This window comes from Chionomys nivalis, chromosome 6, assembly GCF_950005125.1.
Source record: "Chionomys nivalis chromosome 6, mChiNiv1.1, whole genome shotgun sequence".
Classification (NCBI taxonomy): Eukaryota; Metazoa; Chordata; class Mammalia; order Rodentia; family Cricetidae; genus Chionomys; species Chionomys nivalis.
The window spans coordinates 6571700-6595490 of NC_080091.1; the positions used below are offsets into that span (position 1 = coordinate 6571700).

Genomic DNA, 23791 nt, shown 5'->3' on the forward strand with positions numbered 1-23791 from the left:
CCAATTAGCGTTGATTTCCGGTTGTGTCGTGGCGCGGTTGGCGCATGCGTACATGCTTTCCCGGGACTTCCGCAGGAGGAGGTCGCGGGGGCTACACTGGCGCCGGGCGGGGACTCGCGGACTGTGGATGGTATGGACGGGTCAGGGCAACGTGTCGGGGATCCAGAGGACACGAGGCGAGGGCGGTAGCCAGGGGAGGGGGACACGCGAGAGGCATGGTGGTCTCGGGACGCTCCAGCCGCGGGGGCTGGACCGCTAGGACTGCGCATGCGTTAGCGCTCCGGCGACGCCCCTGAGTTCCGGGGTGCAGGTGGGCATGATTGACAGGTTAGGAAGCTCGCGAGGATCCCCAGTAACCGGAGGCTGTGAGAATATTGAGAGTAGAGAACACTTGCACTCCAGCGCTCTGCGTGTCACTGTTTGAAATGTCTTTTTTTTGCTTTTACTTTTATCTATGCCTGTTTCTTAGTGGTGCGCTAGAGTGCAGGTACCTGAGGTGACCAGAAGAGGGCGTTAAGTCACCTGGCGTGGTGGTCAGTCAACTGGTCAGGCACTGGGAACCGAGCGCAGGTACTCGGTACGAGCAGCGCCCACTCTCAGCAGCTGAGCCGTCGTGGCAGTCCCCTGCGCACGCGCGCGCACACAGATGGTCTCATGTAGCCCATCCTGGCTTCCGGCTCCCCGAGTATTTGAGGATGCCCTGGAATTCTAGTCCTCCAGCCTTCCCCTCCCCAGTGGGTGGGAGCTTTAGATGGCCACAGTAAACCTGGGAGCAGCGACTAGGGGGTGTCATTTGTGCCAGGGGATGATGGGCCTCCCCAAGTTCCCGGATGAAGAGTTCTCTCCCCTGTGTCTTCCCAGCCCCCTGTCCCAGGAGTCCTCCAGAAGGCAGGCCGCCATGTCCACATTTAGGCAGGAAGATGTTGAGGACCACTATGAGATGGGAGAGGAGCTGGGCAGGTGAGTGACATTGCTGGTGTGCTCTCTCTCTCTGTCCTTTGTGTGACCACTGAGTGTGTCACACTCAGATTCCCAGATGGCCATGGGCCTGAGTCGCTTTCCTCTGGTTCCCTCTGTGAGTGAGCTGTGGGGCCGTGGTGTGTGTTCTTCCAGCTGCTGCCCTGAGGCAGGGTGGCGCCCGAGCCTTCTTGGCTGTGGGATTCTTCTGCACTCAGTTTTTCTTTTCCTCTTGAGACACTTTTCACTGTGGAGTCTCTGCTGGTCTGGAGCTTTTTCTCACAGAGAACCCCTCCCCCTCTCTGAAAACCGGGACTAAAGGCATTGGGCCCCACACCTGGCCTTGGTTGATTGTTTGAGGCAAGGTCTCACATACCCCAGACTGGCCTTGTAATTGCTATGGTGTGCATGTTTGTGTGTATACCACAGATGTACAGTTTTCTGGAGTCTGTTCTCTGCCATGTGGGCCCCAGGGACTGAGCTCAGGTCATGTGCCTCAGACCTGGGTATTGAACCTGCTGGTGACAGGTGTCACCCCACACTGCACGTGCTGTCTGTAGACTCGGGTCTCCTGTCTTTAGCCTTGAGTCCCCTCAGCTTTTCTTGGTGTTCTTGAGAAAGCCAGATTCCCCCTCCCAGTAGGCACTGGTGGGCACCGCTCCCACACCCAGCCCCCTCCCCTTCCCGCCTTGCCCACCGCACCCTGCCCACCGGGCCCATCTTTCTAAGAGGCCCCCTACCTTATTTGGCAAATTCTGGCCTGGGAAGCTCAGGGCTCTCCCCATGATGTCATCCAGACGGAATGTAAATAATGTAGCCTTACTTACTGTCTTGCTGGGGAGAGTCCTGAATCTGTGGGGACCCTGAACTCTGGGGATAGCCATGTGCTCAGGCTGTGGGTGTCTCCCACCCCAGAAGGAGGGCTCCCTCAACCGTGTGGTGTGGGGATTACCTCTGTAAGCCCAGTACTGGGGGTGTAGAGCCATCTCAGGCTCACTGAGACCCGGAGTGACCAGAGGGATGGTTCAGTGGTCAGCGCGCTGTACCAGCTGCTGTGGCAGAGGGCTGGGTTTCGGTTCCCAGCACCCACACAGCGGCTCACGACCATCTGCGACTCCAGTCCTAGGGGATCCGATGCCCCCTTCTGGACCCTGTGGACAGAATGCGCATGGAAATAAATACGGAGCACATTTCGGATCTTAGCTCAGGTTGTTGTGGGCCTTCACCCTCCACAAACCCTTGTCCTCCCCAGAAGACTGGGAAAGTGTAGCCCTTTTACTAGTCAGACCCTGGGAACGGTTCTAGGACCCCACGATGTCACAGGCTGTGATGTGTCCCCAGGTCCTGGCAGCCCTGTACAGTCACCCCTGCCTACGTCTCTGCATTTTTATTTTTTGATTTTGAGAGATGTTGATTATGTGTGCAGCGTGAATGTGGAGGGCAGAGGGCAGCTTGCAGGCGTTGGCTCTCCATCACGTGGTCCCAGGTGTGATGTGTGAGGGTGGAGGCCGAGTTCGTGTCTCCTGTCCACTCCCCACCGTTTTCTGATTTATTTTCATCTTCTGTGCCCCGTGTGTATGTAGTTCCCACAGAGACCAGAAGGTGGTGGTGTTTCCCCAGGCCTGGCGTCACCCATTTGTGAGCTGTGGGTGCTGGGTTCAGCGGCAGGTGCTGGTGGCCGCTGTGGTCTCCGCAGGCCTCTACGCCTTGTTTGTAAACACTGTCTTACTAGCAGAGCCCAGTGATTGGGCAAAGCTGAGCAAGAAGCCCTAGTTCCCTTGCGCAGTGTTCTGGGCACATGCCACCACGCCTGGCTTTTCATGTGCGATCCAGGGATTGAACTCCAAACTTGTCTATTGCTACGTGCCTGGGAGAAAGATTTGTATTTTGTGATCCGAAACAATGCCAGGAAATGCCCATCCCTGTATTTCTGGTGACGGGGTACGGTCCACAGGACCGGCACACACAGTGGCTGAGGATGGCTACCCGGTGCTGTTGTACACTCAGGGTCTTGGAAGCTCCAGTGTAGAGCAGGCCGGGAGCTAAGAACGGCCCGAGGGGCTCCAGTGCCCCAGCTGTGGCTCCTCCCTTCCTTGCCTCAGCCCTGCCAGCTGCATCCACCCGAGTAGCCTTGATGTGTGGACACTTTTCCCAGGCAGAGTGACTAGGTGGCCTCAGTCCTTCTGTGCTGCAGCTGAGAGTTAGTTCTTGGTGATCTAGTGGGGTTTCAGCTGTTGAGTCCTACGACGGGAAGCAAGCGAGGGATGGTCACCCAGGTGCCAGGCTGTGTCCTGCAGCGAGGAGGGTCCAGTCTCGTGTTGCCCTGTGTGGGCGTGGTTGAACACCGTTCTCGGCCATGAAGCAGGGTGATGGCGGCACTTAGCTCGTAGGGCCATGGCGCACCTGCTGGAGAAGACCTCATCCGTGTTGTACCTCAGTGTCCCAGGGGCTTCTCTGTGACTCCTCATACCCCAGGAATGAGCTGCTGGAGTCCCCATGGTGTTGGGGACCTGGCGAGTGAGTCGCTAGGACACAAGTCCTGTGACTCCTTGCCCCAACTCCATCAGGGGACAACATGTTGGTGTCTGTGCCGTGGGTGTGGATACATGGTGTGTGCCGTGTGTGTGGATACACGGTGTGTGCCGCGGGTGTGGATACACGGTGTGTGCAGTGGGTGTGGATACACGGTCCGTGCATTGGGTGTGGATACACGGTGTGTGCCGAGGGTGTGGATACACGGTGTGTGCAGTGGGTGTGGATACACGGTGTGTGCCGAGGGTGTGGATACACGGTGTGTGCTGCGGGTGTGGATACACGGATGCAGGCTCTCAGAGCAGGCCCGTGCTTTTGTCGTTTCGAGACAGGGTCTCTCTGTGCAGGCCTGGCTGTCCTGGCACTCCCTCTGTAGACCAGACTGGCTGAGAACTCACAGAGATCCGCCTGCCTCTGCCTCCTGAGTGCTGGGGTTAAAGACGTGTGCACCGCCACACCTGACTTATTAAACTATGCTTATTTGTGTGTGCATGCAGGGGTCAGGACAGCTCGCTTCTCCCCCCACTCTGCAGGTTTAGAAATAGAGCTCTGGTTGCCCCTGAGCCGTTGCACCAGCTCCATATTGTTTGAGACAGGGTCTCATGTAGCCCAGGCTAGCTTCAGACTCACCATCCTCCCGTCTCCACCTCCCCAGTACTAGGATGACAGGCGCGTTCTGTTCTCCTGTTTGCAGGTCCTGGGGAAGCCTGCAGGAAGTCTGTCCCAGCTGTGAGAACAAGGCAGGGCAGCATCTCCCATCTCCAAATGAAAGACCCACCAGCCAAAGACAGTCATCAAAGAAAGTGGGGGTTGTGGAAGCCCCCCTCCCCCAGCTCTCAGGAGGCTGAGGCCAGGGGGCTATCACTGAGTTTGTTTGGTTTTTTCGAGACAGGGTTTCTCTGTAGCTTTAGAACCTATCCTGGAACTCGCTCTGTAGACCAGGCTGGCCTCAGACTCACAGAGATCCGCCTGCCTCTGCCTCCCCAGTGCTGGGATTTGTGCCACCACTGCCCGGCTGTCACTGAGTTTAAGGCCAGCCTGTGCTACATAGTATGATTTGGCTGTTGTTGAGACCAGGAGTCGTAGCTTAGGTGGTGGTGGTTCTATTCCTGGGCAGAGGAGAAGTGTCAGTTCGCCCCAGATAGGGAGCCAATGGCAGAAACCCTGGACACCACCAACGTCTGGTGTGGTGAGCCATGAGTCTCACTGGGGTCACGTACAGGAGCAGAAATGGCTACAAGACAGCTGTCTCACCAAGGCCACCCCAGCATGGGTGACAGCCCACATAGCTGCAGGCTGGAGAGCGGCCTTTCCAGGTGGCTGGCGTGACAGTTCCTCTCAGCAGCCCCTTCTGCCCGTGTTCCCAGGAAGGGAGGACCCAGCGACTTCCTGTCTAAGGGGCCTCTACAGGGTGGAGCGCCCTGGGATCGCTGTTAGGGATCCCCCTTAGATGGTTTTAATCCTGGGGAGCCCAGCCCCCCCTCATGGTCTCTGGGTCCTGAGAGGACGCGAACCCAGCTGTGAACCTGTCCTTCCGTCCCCAGAGCCTGACTAGTGAGTCTCAGTGAGCACCGGAGCAGCCACCAAAAAGAATAGTCCTAGCCATAGGCCCTGCCTCCGACCGGCTGACACCCTGCTCGTCATTGGGAGAATTCAGGGTGCAATTCTCTCCAACCACCTTTGCAGCTCGTGTGGGCCACCACGGCTCAGCCACAGGGAGGGGACACTTTAGACTCAGTCTTCACCTTGGCTTATGACATCCTCAGCAAGTATCTGTGTGCAGTACCTGTGGAGGCCAGAAGGGGGCGTTGGGTCTCAAGAACTGGAGTCACAGGCAGCTGTGAGCCCGGTATGCACACTGGGAATTGAACCTGGGTCCTCTGCAGGAAGGTGTGCTAACCACCGAGCATCTCTCCAACCCAACAGCCTTTTTATTTTATTTTATTATTTTTGTTTTGTTTTGTTTTTCGAGACAGGGTTTCTCTGTAGCTTTGGTGCCTGTCCTGGAACTAGCTCTTTTTTTTTTTTTTTTTTTTTTTTTGGTTTTTTAAGACAGGGTTTCTCTGTGGATTTTGGAGCCTGTCCTGGAACTAGCTCTTGTAGACCAGGCTGGTCTCGAACTCACAGAGATCCGCCTGCCTCTGCCTCCCGAGTGCTGGGATTAAAGGCGTGCGCCACCACCGCCCGGCTTATTTTATTATTTTTATTTTGGTTTTCCAGACAGGAAGGTGCGCTAACCACCAAGCATCTCTCCGGCCCAACAGTCTTTTTATTTGTTTATTTCTATTTTGGTTTTCTAGACAGGGTTTCTCTGTGTAGCCCTGGCTGTCCTAGAACTCACTCTGTAGACCAGGCTGGCCTCGAACTCACAGAGATCCACCTGCTTCTGCCTCCTGAGAGCTGAGATTAAAGATGTGGGTCACCACTGCCCGGCGTGAATGCCATTCTTTCATGACACTCACACATGCGTGGGTGTCTACGTGTGTAGAATACGTAAGTGCTGGCTTTGCGTCACCTGTAGGTCACAGCCACCCGTTCACCAAGGACAGCAGAGTCCCACAGCACAAGGTGGGAAGAGCATCAAGACAGGGAGGACGGTGCCCTTCATAGCAGCTCTGGGGCTCAGGCCAACCTGCAGCCACCTCCAGCTGGGCAGGTTTACTCCCTTTCACCCCTGCTGTATATCTGAGCCCCCCGAGAACTGAAACTTCTAAAACATTCCAGAGCCCCAATACCAGCATCCGCAGACCAGTCAACCCACCATGTAGTCACCCTGCAAGCGCCCCAGCCACCCATTTAGGGGAGTCCCAGCCTTGAGACCCCCTTCCTGTCCCTGGGGTAGGGTGCTCTAGCAATTATCTGTATCCTTTTTTTTTTGGTTTTTCGAGACAGGGTTTCTCTGTGGCTTTGGAGCCTGTCCTGGAACTAGCTCTTGTAGACCAGGCTGGTCTCGAACTCACAGAGATCCGCCTGCCTCTGCCTCCCGAGTGCTGGGATTAAAGGCGTGCGCCACCATCGCCCGGCTCCATTTCTTTTTTAAAAAAATATTTATTTATTATGTATATAATATTCTGTTTGTGTGTATGCCTGCTGTCAGAAGAGGGGACCAGATCTCATTACAGATGGTTGTGAGCCACCATGTAGTTGCTGGGAATTGAACTCAGGACCTTTGGAAGAGCAGGCAATGCTCTTAACTTCTGAGCCATCTCTCCAGCATCCTCCCCGCCCCGTACCCATTTCTTACCATGCTGAAGTACTCGGCAGGCCCCTGACCCTGCAAAGGCTCAGAAGTGCTGCATTTTGTCTCCGTCTGCTGATTTTCCTGAGGACCCTGGCCCAGTGTGAATCCACTGAGCAGCATGCCAGGTCCCTTGGGTTGCTTTCTCTTTGTTTTTAGTTGTTTCCGTAGTTCACATGCTAGTCTAAGATAAAGGCTCTCTGACAGCACAGGGGTCCTGCCCTACCAAGGGACACACCAAAGGCACTGAAGCTCTGTCCAGGTCCTGAGACTTCTGATACATAGACATTTTCCTCAGCTCTTGAATGAACAACATCTCATGGCCTGGTGAACTGGGTATCAAATGTCACTTTATTTATTTTGGCTTTTCAAGACAGGGTTTCTCTGTGTAGCTTTGGAGCCTGTCCTGGAACTAGCTCTAGACCAGGCTGGCCTCAAACTCATAGATCTGCCTGCTTCTGCTTTCCGAGTGCTGGGATTAAAGATGGGTGCCACCACTGTCTGGCCAAATGTCACTTTTAAAATCTTTAATTTTTAGGCAGAGGCAGGCGGATCTCTGTGAGTTCAAGACCAGCCTGGTGTACAAGAGCTAGTTCCAGGACAGGCTCCAAAACCACAGAGAAACCCTGTCTCGAAAAACCAAAAAAAAAAAAAAAAAAAAATCTTTAATTTTTCTGCTATTCCACCCCCGACATCCACACTATCCAGTTCTGAGGGTCCCCAACTGTAAGGAACAGCTGTGGCATCATCCCATCCTCTCAGACGGCTGCTTCTGCCTCCTCAACCTGAAACCTATGTGACTCTGCACAGCCCTGTTGACGCTCTCACAGACCGCGACATTTGTGCGTCCCTCTGTGCAGGGCACCCCCATGCTCACCGGACCCCACTCACCAGGCTGATGAAACACTCCGTGCTACTTAACAGGCAAACAACATCCACGGATGTTCACTGTCGTCACCCAGACTTCAGCCATGACTGTGTCCCCAACCACTGTAGGTCCGCTGACCCAGCAGGGAGGCACACTGACCTGTACCCCATAGGGAAAGGTCGCCTTTGTCCCCTGGTACATCCCACCCCCACCCAGCCTCCGTTGTGTGCCATTGCCCAAGCGTGCTGGGCCCTCCCGAGCTCATCTTTGGTTGTTGGTCCCTGTTGGGCACTCACTGTTTTGTGGTGCCTTTGCTGGAGAGGGTGACAGATGTCCCCTCGCGCAGCCGGAACCAGTGACAGACCCGAGTACGGACAGCACTAAAGCCAAATTGGGGACCCAGTGAGCTTTGTTGGGGTCACTTGCAGGAACGTGGGTTTCGGTGCTGTCTTGGTTGTGGTCTCTGCTGTGAGGAAACACGGAAAGCATCTTTGGGAGGACAGACTTCTGCTCAGCTCTCGGGGCAGCCCCATCCTGAGGGAAGTCAGGCCAGGACCCTGGAGGCAGCCGCTCATGCAGAGGCCGCCGAGGGTGCGCTTCACATGGCTGGCTCAGCCTGCTTCCTTCTTGAACCTGGGACCACCAGCCCAGGGATGGAAGGAAGTACGGCAGGTTGGTCCCTTCCACATCAGTCATCGTGGAGAAAATGCCCCACAGACATGCCTTTTCTCGGGAGGCCCTGGAGCAGGCTTTCTCTTGGGCCTCCAACCAGCTCCTAAATCATGATGCAAAGACTAAATATTAGTTATGAATGCTTGGCCTAAGCTTAGGCCCATTTCTTGCTCGCTCTTATAACTTAACCCGTTTGTCTTCATCTGTGTTTTGCCTCCGGGTTTTTTACCTTTCATTCTGGATGTCCTCCTCCCTGTCTGGCTGGCGGTTACCCGACTGGCCCCAGGTGTCTCCCTCTTTCTCGTTATCTCTCCTTTCTCTCCATTCTCTAGAGGCTGGATCCCTCCTCCTTACTCTCTGCCTGCCAGCCCTACCTGTCCCTCTACTCCCTCGCTATTGGCCAGTCAGCTCTATATTAGACCAATCAGGTGCCTTAGGCAGGCAAAGCAAATGGGTCTGTAACATCTTTGCCTAGTTGCAGCAATATTCCACAACATAAACAGAAGTAATGCATCTTTGCATAGGTAGTATCCCACAGCAAGGCCCCTCCTCCATGTTAGGTCTAGGGTTGTGTAGTCAACAAAATCCAGCCAGTACAGGGTTACGGACAGCAGAAACAGACAGCTGTGTTCCTGTCAGTGCTGGGAGTTTGGAATGCACTGTACAGCCAGTGGGCAACCCCCCTTCCCCGAGTGGGCAGCGTTCTCCCAGGGCGAGCTGCCCCCAGGCAGCCCAGCTGGTCTGAGTTAGAGTCCTTATACTTACATAAATCGGGAGGGGGGATTAGTGCATTTGGTTGACTTCAGGGACTTCCTGAAACTGATGAGGTGTGGGCTTCCTATCCTAGGGGCTTCCGTCTTGGAGTGAGGGGCTGGGCTTTAAGTTGAGACCCCCCCACAGCCCTTGAGTGCTGGGTGACAGGTGCCACCACACCTGGCTTGATTGATACACAGAGTATTTAGAATGTGTGTGGAGACCAGAGGTTGACATTCAGTATCTTCCTGGGTTGCTACAAATTTCACTACCGTAAATCAGGCTCTCATGGAATTCACAAGACAGGCAGATCTGTCTGTTTCTGCCTCCTGAGTGCTGGGGTTAAAGCCGTGGTCTCCATGTCAGTCTGAGGAATCCCACTTTTATGTCACCTGGTTTTTTGAGACAGAGTGGCTCACTGAGTGAACCCGGAGCTCACTGAGGCAGCTGGATTCCCTGGCCAGGGACCCTCCTCTCTCCCTTAGCAATGGGGTTAACCCCACCTGACTTTTCTCGGATCCCTGGCGCTCCCTGGCCTCACTGTCTCCCCTGAGCCTTCCCCCCTCCCCCAGCCACATGTCCTGGCTCTTTGGGCAGACCTGCTGCTGTGGGAGCCCCGAGGACAGTGCACTGTGGCTCCGTCTGCGGCGCTCAGCTGTCCCCTCCCCCGCAGCGGCCAGTTTGCCATCGTGCGCAAGTGCCAGCAGAAGGGCACGGGCATGGAGTACGCAGCCAAGTTCATCAAGAAGCGGCGCCTGCCGTCCAGCCGGCGCGGTGTGAGCCGGGAGGAGATCGAGCGCGAGGTGAGCATCCTGCGTGAGATCCGCCACCCCAACATCATCACGCTGCACGATGTGTTCGAGAACAAGACGGACGTGGTGCTCATCCTGGAGCTGGTGTCCGGCGGCGAGCTCTTCGACTTCCTGGCCGAGAAGGAGTCGCTGACGGAGGACGAGGCCACGCAGTTCCTCAAGCAGATCCTGGACGGAGTCCACTACCTGCACTCCAAGCGCATTGCGCATTTTGACCTGAAGGTAGTACGCGTGCATGGGCGCTGGGAGGTGGGGCTGGGGGTGTCCCCAGGGGTCACATCACCCCCTGCCCTCCTGCAGCCTGAGAACATCATGCTACTGGACAAGCACGCGGCCAGCCCGCGCATCAAACTCATCGACTTTGGCATCGCACACAGGATCGAGGCCGGCAGCGAGTTCAAGAACATCTTCGGCACTCCCGAGTTCGTGGGTGAGGGGCAGGCACGGACACCGCTGGGTGGGGCGGGCCCCTGCACATCACAGCCTGACCGGCCTCTGCGACCCTGTCTTCCACAGCCCCCGAGATTGTCAACTACGAACCTCTGGGCTTGGAGGCTGACATGTGGTGAGTGGTGGGTGTGAGGTCCTGCTCCGCCCTCCCCTGCTGTGCTCCCTCCTTCCCTAGCTGTACCCAGTACAGGCCCGAGACAGCCTAGTGAGGGTGTGGGCACTGGACGGCCCCACGGAAGAGATGAGCCTCCTGGGCTGACCTTGGTGTGTGGGGTCTGCACCCTCACAGGTTGCCCCTGAGGGTCTCCCAGCTGACAGGATAGTGACCCACTGCATCCAGAGCCGGCCAGGCGGATGCTGGGTCACATCGATTCAGAGGTTCTGTGGACCTGCTGTCCTGGCATTGGCCCAGGTGCTCAGGCGACCCTGTGATTGACACTGACCACACTCTTAGAACCCTTGGTCCTAGAGATTTGGAGGCTGTGTCCTAGGCGTAGGGTGCGGCTATGGTCATGTTGACCCATCTTTTCTGCCCCCTACAGGAGCATCGGCGTCATCACCTACATCCTGTGAGTGCTGGGACGAGCCCCGGGCTGCACCTGCTGGGGGACAGGGTCTGGGCTGGGACCTGTTGTAAGGACACTGGGAGATAGCCAGGGAAGGAGCGGCTCACTCTGACTGTGGCTGGACCCCCGGCCCCGCCCCCAGCCCCCTCACTGGGATTCTGGGCGGGGCCTGTCCTGACCACGCCCAATCCCCCCTCACTGGGGATTCTGGGTGGGCCCTGTCCTGACTATGCCCACAGCCCCCTCACTGAGTGTTGATTACCCTAAGGTCTGTCCTGTCCTTTCCTTGGAGATGCTTCTCTTGCTTCTCCTCCATAGCACCAGTGTGCTGGATTGTTGGGGTCAGGACATATTCCAGTTTGGTTTCTACTGCTGTGACAAACTCACCTTGGAGAGGAACGGGTTTGCTCTCACAGTGACCAGTCAGTCGCACAGGAACCGTGGAGCTTATCGACTTGCTCCTGTGGCTTGCGCACCCCTGGTTTATAGGGACCACCTGCGCAGGGTTGGCATTGCTCACTGTGGCCTAGTCCTTCATCAACGGTGAACCCCCGCCCACAAACACACAGTCTCTCAGTTGAGGTCCCATTCCCAGATAGCCCTAGCTGCGCCAAGGTGGAGAGGGTGGGGTGCCAGCTCCATCAGCTGACTCTCCCTCCGCCCTGTCCCCTTGCAGTCTGAGTGGGGCGTCCCCGTTCCTTGGGGAGACCAAGCAGGAGACCCTGACAAACATCTCGGCGGTGAACTACGACTTTGACGAGGAGTACTTCAGCAGCACCAGCGAGCTGGCCAAGGACTTCATCCGCAAGCTGCTGGTCAAAGACCCCAAGTAGGCGGACCGCGGCGGCGGCCTCTCAACGGCTGGCCACACCTGGGTTTTGGTTTGGGGACTTTTGCTGTAATTTTGAGGCAGGGTCTGCTGTAGTCCAGGCTGGCCTTGAATTCTCCAGGGCACTAGGTGGCAGGTTTACTCCCTTGTTACCTGCCGTGTTCACCAGCCTCTACTACACCCTGCGGACTCCAGGGCGTCAGTGTCCACGGCTCTTCATAAAGCCGCAGGGGCCTAGCAGAGTACAGCCAGCCTGGGGGAAGGTTTGGGGACAACAGGGTTGCAGCCTGTCGGGCTCCTCCACGTTCCTAGGTGGATGGGGTGGGGCAAGGGTGGATGAATGGGAATCGGGGTGGCGTCCCGCGATACGGGGTACTGTCAGCGATGACCCGAGTCGCCCTGACGGGTCACATGCCAGGCTGAAGGTGGGGGTCCCACAAACACTAACCCGCCCCATCCTGCAGGAGGAGGATGACAATCGCGCAGAGCCTCGAGCACTCGTGGATCAAGGTGGGGCCTCGAGACCCCGGGAACGGGCGGGCTGGCGGGCGGCCGTGGTTCCCTTGCCTTAAGCTCCGCTCCCCTCAGGTGCGAAGGCGCGAGGACGGCGCCCGGAAGCCGGAGCGGCGGCGGCTGCGCGCGGCGCGCCTGCGCGAATACAGCCTCAAGTCGCACTCGAGCATGCCACGCAACACGAGCTACGCCAGCTTCGAGCGCTTCTCGCGCGTGCTGGAGGACGTGGCGGCGGCGGAGCAGGGGCTGCGCGAGCTGCAGCGCGGTCGGCGCCAGTGCCGGGAGCGCGTGTGCGCGCTGCGCGCGGCCGCCGAGCAGCGGGAGGCTCGCTGCCGGGACGGGAGCGCGGGGCTAGGTCGCGACCTGCGGCGCCTGCGCACAGAGCTGGGACGCACCGAGGCCTTGCGCACGCGCGCGCAGGAGGAGGCGCGGGCGGCGCTGCTGGGTGCCGGGGGCCTGAAGCGCCGCCTGGGTCGCCTGGAGAACCGCTACGACGCGCTGGCCGCGCAGGTGGCTGCCGAGGTGCAGTTTGTGCGCGATCTGGTGCGCGCGCTGGAGCAGGAGCGACTGCAGGCCGAGTGCGGCGTGCGCTAGGCTGCGGCCGCGGAGCCCCGCACCCCGGACCCCCGCGCAACCCCGGAATAAAGCTACTTTCCACGTACTGCCGCGTTGTGTTCCACGCTCCGCGGGGAGGGTAGGAGCGAGCAGCCCACACGGTGTGTGGTCTCCACCCCCCTCCCACGACCCCGGAGGGTCCCCACCCTGGAGATCATGCTCTGTGCCACGCGACACGCCATGGGTGGCATCACCCACAGTTGACAGACAAGTGAAGTTGAACTAAAAACAGCAGGTCCCCTGGAGTGTCACACAGCAAGTAAGAGACACAAAAGGCCTCACCACGGGAGAGATCAAACGTTATGCGCCTGTCATTCCAGCGTTTACTACAACATCCCGGAGCAGTTAAGTCCCTGAGCTGTGAGCTGACCCAGTGTCCTGCCTGGTGTCCCTGGAGACCTGGGTTTCCGTCTGTGTAGTGAAGGCGCACGGCGCTTCCAGTCCCACCTCTAGTCTAGCTCTGTGCTGAACCGCAGGCGTGGGCGGAACAGCTGTGCACCTCCGGCGCGCTCAGACCCCACCTGGTTTGACCGTGAGCCCCTGCGGTCCCGGCAAAGCCTTACAGACGCGGTCTCACGGCGGTGGAGATTAGCGGCAGAGGCCGCCCTAGTCTAGTCAGGATGCTGGCTGCCGGGTTAGAGGATCCAGGTCCGAGCTCCATACCCCACAGCCACGCGCAACCTCCTGTAGTTGTAGATTCGGGGATCCGATGTGCTCTACGGGCACAGGGTGCGCACTTGTGCACAGACACAAGCTCATACATATAAATAACGTTTTCTAAATGTTTAAAAAGCCAGGTGTGATGGCACAGACCTGGGGAGGCAAAGGGAGCTTGGTCTTTGTGAGTTCGAGGCCAGCCTCGTCTACATAGTGCATTTCAGGACTGTCAGGGCTCCACAGAAATCAAAAGTTAATAAAGATTAAAGCTGGGCTGGAGAGATGGCTTAGAGGTTAAGAGCACTGGCAGCTCTTCCAAAGGTCTTGAGTTCAGTTCCCAGCAACCACATGGTGGCTCACAACCATCTATAATGAGATCTGGAGCCCTCAGATGTGTAGACAGAACACTGTATACATAATACATAAATAAATCTTTTAAAAAAATAAAGATTAAAGCTGTCGCCACAGGCCCCTTCACAGGCTTTCCTGATAAGCCCTGGTTTTACCCCAAATATGATGTGCTGACCCTCAGGACGCAGGACTGAGCCTTATTTGAGATCAGTCTCTCCATTAATATTAGCTAAGTTCAGAGAAGACTGTGCTGAGCTTCAGGCAGACATGGAATATTCCAGAACAAAGAGGCTCAGCTTGGAATTGGGGAAAGGGGGTGTGCCAGCCATTGGTATGCAGCTCCTGTTCCGGTATCAAGGCTTTATCCCATTAGGGTGGGCTTGTGGTCCCGCGCCTGCTACAGGTCCCTGTCTGGTCCGAGGGAGGCAGGAGGCCACTGGAGGCGCCCTGGCTACTGCCTCCAGTTCCCATCTAGCCCAGCCCATTCCCGGCAAACCCGTGCAGCCTCCAGTGAGTCCCCGTGCTTCCCAAGATGGTAACCAGACACCTCAAGTTTGTGGGGGCCTCGGTAGCAGCGGTCCCAAGGATTGAGTCTCAAGTTAATTGATTTTTATGTCTTTGAGACAGGGTCTCACTGTACCCTTGGAACTCTACCTAGTCCAGGCTGTCCTTGAACTGTGTACCCCAGATCTGAAGTGCCAGGATGACAGGCTAATGTCACTACAGATCGTTCTATTTGTGGTTTGGGGAGAACCCCCCCCCACACACACACAGCTTTAGCCTCATGTAGGTCAGAGGACACTGGTATGTGCCACCCCCACCCGTCACAGCCCGGATCAGGTGCTCAGAGCAGATGTGGCCTGGCCAAGTTCATGGTTCTCAGTTCTTGACCATACTTGGGCAAGACACTGCCTCGCTATTAATAACCTGGCGGGGAGCCCGCGGCGAGGCTATAAAGCCAAGCCTGCAAGCCTCCGGCGGCTCCTTCAACCCCTGAGATCTTAAAAGTAAGTACCCAACCACCTCCCCGGGGTCCTTGGCCCTCACCGAGGCTTCATGCGGCCATGGTGACCCCAAAAAGTAAAAGAAAGAATTGTGTTAAAGCGAAGGATGAGTGAAACACAGACCCTGACGGTCCCCAGTGACTTCTGGGACAATGGGCGGAAGGGAAAGGTGACATGCAACAGGGTGGAGAGCCAGGGGCACTCCCGTCCCACCCAAGTGACCCCAACAATGCATGTGTGCTTGGTGTGGGTGGTGAACAGCTGAGGGACCAAAGAGGGGACCCCCTCTGTCCCTAACCCCATCTCTCCCTGGGTCCGCAGCCCCTGACCTTCTGTAGTCTAAAGTCACCTTGATTTTGGTTTGTTTTTTTTCTGAGGGTCTCTCTGTGTAGCCCTGGCTGTCCTGTAACTCACTCTGTAGACCAGGCTGGCCTCAAGCTCACAGAGATCCGCCTGCTTCTGCCTCCTGGCTAAAGGCATTTTGTGGCTGGCCCACAAGTATAGATGTGTCCCCAAATTCCACCTCTGTCCACCTTGCTTCAGACCTGCTGGCTGGGGAAGCAAGGAGATGCGATCTTCATGTCTGAGATTGCTTGCAGTCTCTAGAGTTGGCCCAGTGGATCTGGGGAGCCAGGATGGGGACATCTGCAGTTGGTAGCTTCTGCCTCTTCTGTCGGCCCCTCCCCTCTGGCCTTGGCTGGTTCTCCACTCAGCTCCGGGGCTGCCCCCCTTCTCTGGCCCTTGGGGACCTTACGTCTGGAGTGCAGTGCCCTTTGGCCCAGGTGGGGCTCAGGGGTATAAATGCTGACTGAGATCTCTGCTGAGTGCGAACGGATGTCAGAGACAGGTGGTTGCGCTGACACCCACCTCCAGGTCCTGACCAAACTGTCACCTCAGCCCCTGTGATGGTCATTAGGACTCGGGGTGTGTGGGGTTGGGCGGGGTGACAGGTTCTCTGAGCTGGGAAGTCGGCCCAGCGGATAAAGTATTTACCTAAGTAAGATGTGTGAAGGCCTGGGTTTGAATCCCCAGGACTCGAGTAAAGATGGACACAGTGGCTCCCGGTAGCCAGGTGGCAGGGGGAGATGGGGACTCCAGGAGGGGACCTTATGTATGCCAAGTTCCTTGGGACCTGGGGATGACTTAGCTGACTCCTGAATCCGGGGCTGGTGAGCGTCTGTGTCAGCGTCTTACTGGAGACTGAGGAGCCTTGGGCTCATTGTGTGGGAATGTCTGGTTGGGTGCTCTGTGTGGGATATCCTCGACTCTGGAGTGTGCTGAGCAGTGTCCCTGACCCCACCCGCTCTGTGCCTGGAGCTCCCCTCGTGTGACATGTGTCTCCAGATATCACCCGGGACCCTCAGGGGAACACAGCCACCAACCTGAGATTTGAGTTTTTTTTTTCTTTTTTGAGATAAGGGTTTATGTAGCCCAGGCTGGCCTCCAACTCACTGTGTAGCCAAGGCTGGAGCTCCTGCCTCAGGCTCTGAGCGAGTGCTAGGATGATAACTTGTGTCAAAGTGCCCATCCTGAGCCACATTTCTGTAACAGACTTTGGTCAAGGGTCTCCGCCTCCCCTGAGCCACAGCATCCTTGACTATGGAAAAGCAACACTCTCTGTTCCTCTGAGCTACAATATTGAGGTGACCTGTATCTGTTCCAGACTGTCCCATCCCTCAGTTAAGCTGATGACATTTGGGGTGTTTGCGGGGAGCTTGTGTCTGAGTGGGTGGTAGGACACCACTCACGGCCCTGGGCTGGCTAACTCTGCTAGGGCCAGGCTGACGTAGGTGGGTGTCCCTGGCACCCTCTGTCGCTCTGGGAAGGCTGTGAGGAGCTTTTCCAAGCAGAGCAGGGGTGCACATCGAGGTCCTGCTTGCCCAGCAGGGGAAGACCACAGACCTGGGTTCAAATTCTGACTGCTGTGTGATTCCAAGCAAACAGCTCTCCCTCTCTGAGCTCTGCAGATATGGGACATGCAATAAACCAATCTTAAAACACAGCCCCACCCTCCCAGTGTGCTGAGGACAAGGTGGGTGGTCCCTATAAATGAGGAATGTTCTGGAGAGACTGAGCAAGCTGCTCTCAGCATTTAAAAACATTCTTGTTACATTTGTGTTTGCATGTGTATACATGTCCTGTGTGTGGATGTGTATTTATGTTTGGTTTTTATCATGGGTATGGATGTTTTGCCTGCACTTTTGTCTGTGCACCACGTGTGTGCAGTCCCCACAGAGACCAGAAGGGGGCATCTGGTCCGCTGGAGCTGTAGATGGTTGTGAGCCGCTGTGTGGGTGCTGGAGACTGAGCCCGGGCCCTCTGCAGGGTGGCCGGTGTGTTAACCATGAGCCACTGCTCCAACTCTCTAGTTTATTCTTTATTCCATGAATCATGTCCAGGCTGTTCGTGGGGCTGCCCTGAAGCCACCTCTGCCTTGTCTCATGCTGAATTATTTTGGGGACAGTGACCAGATGAGCCTGATCCCAGAGCGTGCCTGGGACGAAGGCCAGGGGTTGGCAAGTGCCACAAGCTGCTCCAGTCCTGCAGGTCACAGGGACTTCAGTGTCCTCCTGTCCCTGAAGCTGCGGCCCTACGGCGCTTCCCGCCCCTTGTCCGTCATGTGACCTCCGCAGAAAGGGAGACGATAGATGTCTTCAGTATTCCAGGCAGATGTAAGGCCATCCTACGCCTGCTACGGAGTCTCACAGACACTGGGCAGGGTGAACCAGGGTAAGGGAAATGTATGTGGGGGCAGGATGAGGGTTCAAGACCAACCGAGCGACAGGAGCCTCATTCCGAAGCACAACAAAGTAAAACACCCTTAAGTTTGAAGTCTGTAAAATTTAAGTGTTAGAAAATGGAATTCAAAAGCCAGGCAGTGGTGGCACACATCTTTAATCCCAGCACTTAGGAGGCAGAGGCAGGCGGATCTCTGTTAGAGGCTAGCCTCATCTACAGAGGGAGTTCCAGGACAGCCAGGTTTACACAGAGAAACCCCCTTTCAACCCTCCCAAAAAGAAAGGAAAAAGAAATTGGAATTCACAGGGAAAAAAAATTTGAATTCACATTTTATTTTATTGCATTTATATTATTTTATTATCAGACAGAGCTTCATGTAGTCAGACTTGCTGTTTAATAAAGCACCCACCCATCCACCCATCCACCCACCCATCCACCCGTCGCATTATTTCCGATATGTAATTGGGATGCTGTCATTGCAATACCACAGACGACCATGAGGTGTCGCACTCAGGCCAAATAATGGACTCTGCGGCCCCCTCCCCACACATTCACATCCCAACATCAGCAAGATGCTCTGAGCCTCAGTTTCCCCTTTCATGAAGTGAACACAAATAATAAAACGTCACCCTCAGGCTGCCACCATGGCTCAGGAGGTGTCTGATTGTGTGAGAGAGGGGACATGCTAGGTCCCGGACCAGTAGGTGTGTGCTTTGGGGCTAGAACAGGGTGGAGGGAGGCTCGGATGGGAGACTGAAGGTCTCAGGACTCCCTCAAGAACTCTAGACTCTCAACCTTCAGTCTTGGCTGAACATACCTAACCTTGCTGTGTGACCATGGGTATGACAGGTAACCTCTCTGTGCCTGTCTAGATTAGTGGCGATAATTTCCCTCCTCAAGTTCATAGAAAATGTCTCCTTTGGGGAAACTGAGGCACGTTAGCAAGGTCACAGAGAGGTGGAGGCTGACAGTGTCCAGTGCTCTTGGCGTCATCCTCTGGCCGGCGAAGCGCATTGGAGGGGGGGTGGGCTCATCCATTCATAGAGACCACCAGGCACCAGAGGTTAAAAAACACGGTTCAGTTTAATGGTGAGTTGCTGCCGTGGCTCAGTGTGTGGGGACACCCCCTCCTGTGTACAGGTCCCCCGCGGGGACCACCACGGCGCCCAGCCCGCCTGCGCCTCACACCAGATGATGTCCGCAGTTGCTAGGACCGGTTCAGCAGCCTGTTTTGAACGTCCTCCAGAACCTGCCTGAAGAGTTCCTCACGGGACTTCGTGCCGTCTAAGTAGACTGGAACCGGAAAAGACCTGTGTCGGGGCTGGGCCGCAGGTGGGGCGGGCCGTGCACTCTTCGGACCCCAGGGAATGGCAAGGGAGACTGGGGGTGAGATTCGGGCGACTCCCAGGCTTACCCACTTCCACTCCGTCCCGCTCCATCTCCCGTTTATACTTCTGGTACATGGGCCACACGTGACCATCAAAGAGGCCAGGGGGATCAGGAACCATGTAACTACGGTTACTGGAGCGAGAGAAAGAGGGCAGGGCAGTGCTCCACAGACCTTGGGTGGGGGAATCTCACCCCTAGGCCAAGGCTGTGGCTGGGGGACCCCGACTTCCACACCTTCCCACCACTGAGCTGAGCCTGAGATGCGTGGGAAAGGGTGGGGTGGGCTCCCGGGACGGTGCCCCACGGACACCCCCTGTCCCTGCAACCCACCTCCTCCTCCGTTTGCATTCCTCATACGGCACAGTCAGGAAGTAGCGATGGCTGTACATGTCCACCAGGGGCCTGGTCGGGGAGGTCACACGTCAACTGACACCCCTGCGCACCCGCATGTCTCCCAGCGTTCAGACCCGCCCTACTTCCACGGTCCAAACTGACCGCTCGGAGAGGTGCTCAGGGCCCAAGGTCACACAGCAGGGCGGCTCAGCCTGGGGACCCGAGCCCTCGAAGGTTCTCTGGGTTCTCTGGCGGCACCAGGCTTACTTGTAGCTGTACAGTAGGAAGCCGTCCAGGAGGAGAATGTGGGTGTCCGAGGCGCTGGGCTGGAGGCTGACGCCGTGAGCGCGCGCGAACTTGCATGGGTCCTTCACCCAGGCGCGTACTGTGCTGAGCATGGCCTCCATGTCCAGGGACTCGAGCACTAGTGGGAAGATGGCGGGGTTCAGACGGGGATGCGGAACAGGGACAGAGGGGGTGGGGGGACAGATGGGGCGGGAGGGACAGACGGGGCTGGGGGGACAGACGGGGCTGGGGGGGGACAGACGGGGCGGAGGGGACAGACGGGGCGGAGGGGGGGACAGACGGGGCAGAGGGGGGGACAGACGGGGCTGGGGGGGACAGACGGGGCTGGGGGGACAGACGGGGCGGAGGGGGGACAGACGGGGCGGAGGGGGGGACAGACGGGGCGGAGGGGGGGACAGACGGGGCTGGGGGGACAGACGGGGCTGGGGGGACAGACGGGGCGGAGGGGGGGACAGACGGGGCTGGGGGGACAGACGGGGCGGAGGGGGGGACAGACGGGGCGGAGGGGGGGACAGACGGGGCAGAGGGGACAGACGGGGCAGAGGGGGGGACAGACGGGGCTGGGGGGACAGACGGGGCGGGGGGGACAGACGGGGCGGAGGGGGGGACAGACGGGGCAGAGGGGGAGACAGACGGGGCGGAGGGGGGGACAGACGGGGCAGAGGGGGGGACAGACGGGGCGGAGGGGGAGACAGACGGGGCGGAGGGGGGGACAGACGGGGCAGAGGGGGGGACAGACGGGGCGGAGGGGGGGACAGACGGGGCAGAGGGGACAGACGGGGCAGAGGGGGGGACAGACGGGGCTGGGGGGACAGACGGGGCGGGGGGGACAGACGGGGCGGGGGGGACAGACGGGGCGGGGGGGACAGACGGGGCTGGGGGCACAGACGGGGCGGAGGGGGGGTGAACAGGGCATTTACCGTCCCACTGTTTGAAGCCGTCCTCCCCAACCGCTATTTGGTCCTGGGGCTGAAAGACAGTACCCCAAGTCCGGGCTTAGACCTGCACCTACTCAGCCTTCGTCACCCCTCTGGGGCTGCCCTGCCATGAGCCTGGGGGAGCTTGGGGTCCTGAGCGGGTGGAGGTTGTGTTGGAGACTCTCCCTGCCTATTGCCTGTCACTCCTTCCTTCTGAGCCCATTGCACAGAAGGGAAAGCAAACGCATAAAGGGGTCACGAGCTAAAAACAAACAAGAAAACCCAGCATGCCACAGTGAAGCCACCCCTGTTAGCCTAGCAGGGTTCCCAGGCACAGGGGAATGATCCTCTTCCCTGCCCCGTGTCCCCTCCAGCCCACCACCCCTGCGCAGGGCAGCCACCTTGAAGAAGTCATCCTGGTGGATCACGCAGCAGTTGGGTAGCGCCTTGTGGAGGCGGTTGGTCAAGGTGCTCTTCCCGCCGTTGGTCATGCTGCAAGGGTGCATGTGTGAGGTCGAGGGGGTGACGCCAGAGCCCCGTGACCTGAGCAGGCTCTCCCACTGTGCTGCTCCTGCCTAGTAGGGTGGTGTGCGTGCATGTGTGCATGTGTGTCTGTGTGTGTGAGAATATGAGGGGGGGAGTCAAGCTCCTGTGGTCAGGGTGGAGCCCCACCTAGAATCCCCCAGTGAGGGGCTGGGGGCGTGGTCAGGGTGAAGCCCCGCCCAGAATCTCCCAGTGAAGGGCTGGGGGTGTGGTCAGGGTGGAACCCCGCCCAGAATCCCCAGTGAGGGACTGGGGGCGTGGTCAGGGCAGAGCCCCGCCTTAGGGACATCAGGGCAGTAGGTCATGGCATCCCGGCTCTTAGGGTGACTGAGGTGGGGACTCAGGTCACCCTCAACCATTCTGAAGACATGGTTGTTTGCAGTCATGGTTCTGATGGCCCCCATGTGGTGGGGTCATGGGGTCCCTTACAAGAAGGTCTATCTTTTTTTTTTTTTTTTTTTTTTTTTGGTTTTTTTTGAGACAGGGTTTCTCTGTGGTTTTGGAGCCTGTCCTGGAACTAGCTCTTGTAGACCAGGCTGGTCTGGAACTCACAGAGATCCGCCTGCTTCTGCCTCCCAAGTGCTGGGATTAAAGGCGTGCGCCACCACCGCCCGGCAAGAAGGTCTATCTTAACCAGGCATGGAGGCACACCCTGTCACCTCAGCTAAGGGCTAAGACAGGAGGATCTTCAGTTCTGGGCTAGTCTTCAAGGCCAGCCTGCGTGACTATGTGGTACTCCATCTCAATATAAAAAGTAAAGAGGGCTGGGTGGTAGCCAGTGCTGAGGGCTGGCTTTGTAAGCCTGAGGCCCTAGATCTACTGTCTTGCCTCAGAATAAAATAAAACAAACCCGGGGTGTTCATCTTGTTCAGTGACATTTTGACTACCCTGTCCAGGCATCTGCCCCCATCCTCACAGGGCTGGTCCCCAGGTTTCCAGCAGGTCTCCCCATCTCTTCCTGGTACTTTTTAAAACAATCTACGGAGGTATAGCCCATGTGCCCTCTGTGATCACAAAGCCCCCACACCCCTCAAGCCCACTGTCCCCAAGCGCTCAGACTGTGGGCAGCGGCGGCCGCCTTCCCAGGGCCTCAGGGCCGTTCCCCTCCCAGTACAGGTCACACGCCAGGCCCCCAGGGCTCACCCTCCAATGCCCACGATGACCTTCATGCTGGGGACTGGTCGTGACCTGGTCCTGACCTGCAGAATGCTGCTTGGGGGAGTCCCAGCCTCATTGACAAAGCCGTAAGCCTTTATAGGTTTGGGCAGCCTGGAGGCCGCCCCAGGGGAGGAAGTACCCCAAGCTGGGGGTGTGGGGGGAGCACCTGTTTCGCAGGCTGCAAATAGCTTCGGCAGGGTAGCCTTTTGCCTAAATTAGTCAGGAGCCAGAGGGCAGAGGAACAGCAACCAACTTCCATCCTCTGCCCCTGTATCTGCCTCCCCTCCTCCCTCCCTTCTCTTCCCCCTCCTCCCCATCCTACCCGGTCACACCTTTCTATCCCTAAAAATATCGGCCTAAGTTTGTGTTCCCTGGCTTGACCCCGACACTGAGACTGGCTCTTATGGGGCCAAAAAAAGAGACTGCTCCTTCTGCCCCCGTCCCCCTCCCTCCCCTCCACCCCCACCCGCCGCCAGCCCCAGCGAGGCCCTGCCAGGAAATCCAAAAGTGTCGTGGCTAACGTGGGTCTAGGCTCTGGATGGTGACTCACATGACTGCCTTGCTCTGATGGCCTTTTCAGTGTGACCCTGTCATTGTGAACACATGTGATCAGAGTCATTGAGATCAGGCTCGGGGGAGCCAAGGTGGGGTTTTGTGCACACCCCGTTCTTTGTGTGTGTGCAGCCATGTATGGAGGTAGGGGGTCTATGCCAGGCGCCTTCTGGGATCTTCCTATGGCTGGGGCCTCTGCTTTCCGAGTGCTGGGATTAAAGGTGTGCACCACCACCGCTTGGCCTATTTATTTTATTTTTGTATGTATGTATGTATGTTGTCCGTCTGTGTGCCACATGCATGCTTGGTACCCAGGAGGCTGGAAGGAGTGTCAGGTCCCCTGGAGCTGGAGACACAGGTAGCCTTGGGAGCAGCAGGTGCACTAACCAGTTCTTTCTGCGGTAGGGGGTGTCTCACTGAGCTGGGCTATCTAGTCAATGACCCCCAGGGACCCTCCCTTTTCTGCCTCCTCAGCTCTGAGTTCCAGGAACCATCACTGTGCCTGCCTTGTGACTGAGACGGAAATATGTGGTGGCTGGACCCGGAGCCACAGGGCGGGAATGACGGCCTGGGACTGACTGAACAAAGGGGTCAGGGGGCCAATGGGTGCCATGTGAGCCTGCATGCAATGGAAGGCCCACCCAGCCTTCATCCCGCCCTCCATAGGGCCTGGAAGGACCAGACACATCCGGGTGACTGCACACTGGTCGATTCTCCATCCATACCCCAGGCTGGTCTGGAATCCTCTGTAATCCTCCTGCCTCAGCAGCCTCCTGAGGGCGGGGACGTCAGGCATAGGTCACCATGACCCCATCATGTCTTGCTAGTGACACGCAACATGGCCGTGCCCAAGTGTCTTTGGTCTCCTGCCATTTTGTATGTCTCAAGGTCCAGGCTGTGGAACTGAGGTCCTCGGAAGTTCGCTGGCTCCCATTCTCCCGGAGCAATGGGAGAGCAGTGGTCTCCCCCATCTCAGGAGGTTGTGCCCACACCCTCACCACCCACACCTGGGAGCACAGAGGGACCAACTCTCCCTC

General features: G+C 57.5%; 2 protein-coding genes across 3 annotated transcripts; one reads left to right on the plus strand and one right to left on the minus strand.

Moving 5' to 3' along the window:
* The first annotated feature begins 31 nt into the window (after nt 1–31).
* Nucleotides 32–12851, plus strand: LOC130876426 (death-associated protein kinase 3). Of its 2 annotated transcripts, none has more exons than XM_057772945.1 (9): nt 32–130; nt 862–960; nt 9694–10054; nt 10133–10262; nt 10349–10397; nt 10825–10851; nt 11525–11677; nt 12142–12187; nt 12266–12851. In XM_057772945.1, the coding sequence occupies exons 1-9, from the start codon at nt 45–47 to the stop codon at nt 12782–12784; spliced, it is 1470 nt and encodes a 489-aa protein (XP_057628928.1). In that variant the 5' UTR covers nt 32–44; the 3' UTR covers nt 12785–12851. The 2 variants fall into 2 exon arrangements, with proteins under 2 accessions (XP_057628928.1, XP_057628929.1); XM_057772946.1 differs by lacking the exon at nt 32–130 and adding an exon at nt 342–577.
* Nucleotides 12852–17996: 5145 nt separating this feature from the next.
* Nucleotides 17997–22280, minus strand: LOC130876055 (nicotinamide riboside kinase 2). Its single transcript, XM_057772479.1, has 7 exons — nt 22188–22280; nt 20903–20993; nt 20505–20553; nt 19546–19702; nt 19276–19347; nt 18971–19077; nt 17997–18849 (listed from the first exon to the last, which is right to left on the minus strand). Exons 1-7 carry the CDS (start codon nt 22211–22213, stop codon nt 18764–18766), a joined length of 588 nt encoding a protein of 195 aa, XP_057628462.1. The 5' UTR covers nt 22214–22280; the 3' UTR covers nt 17997–18763.
* Nucleotides 22281–23791: the final 1511 nt, after the last annotated feature.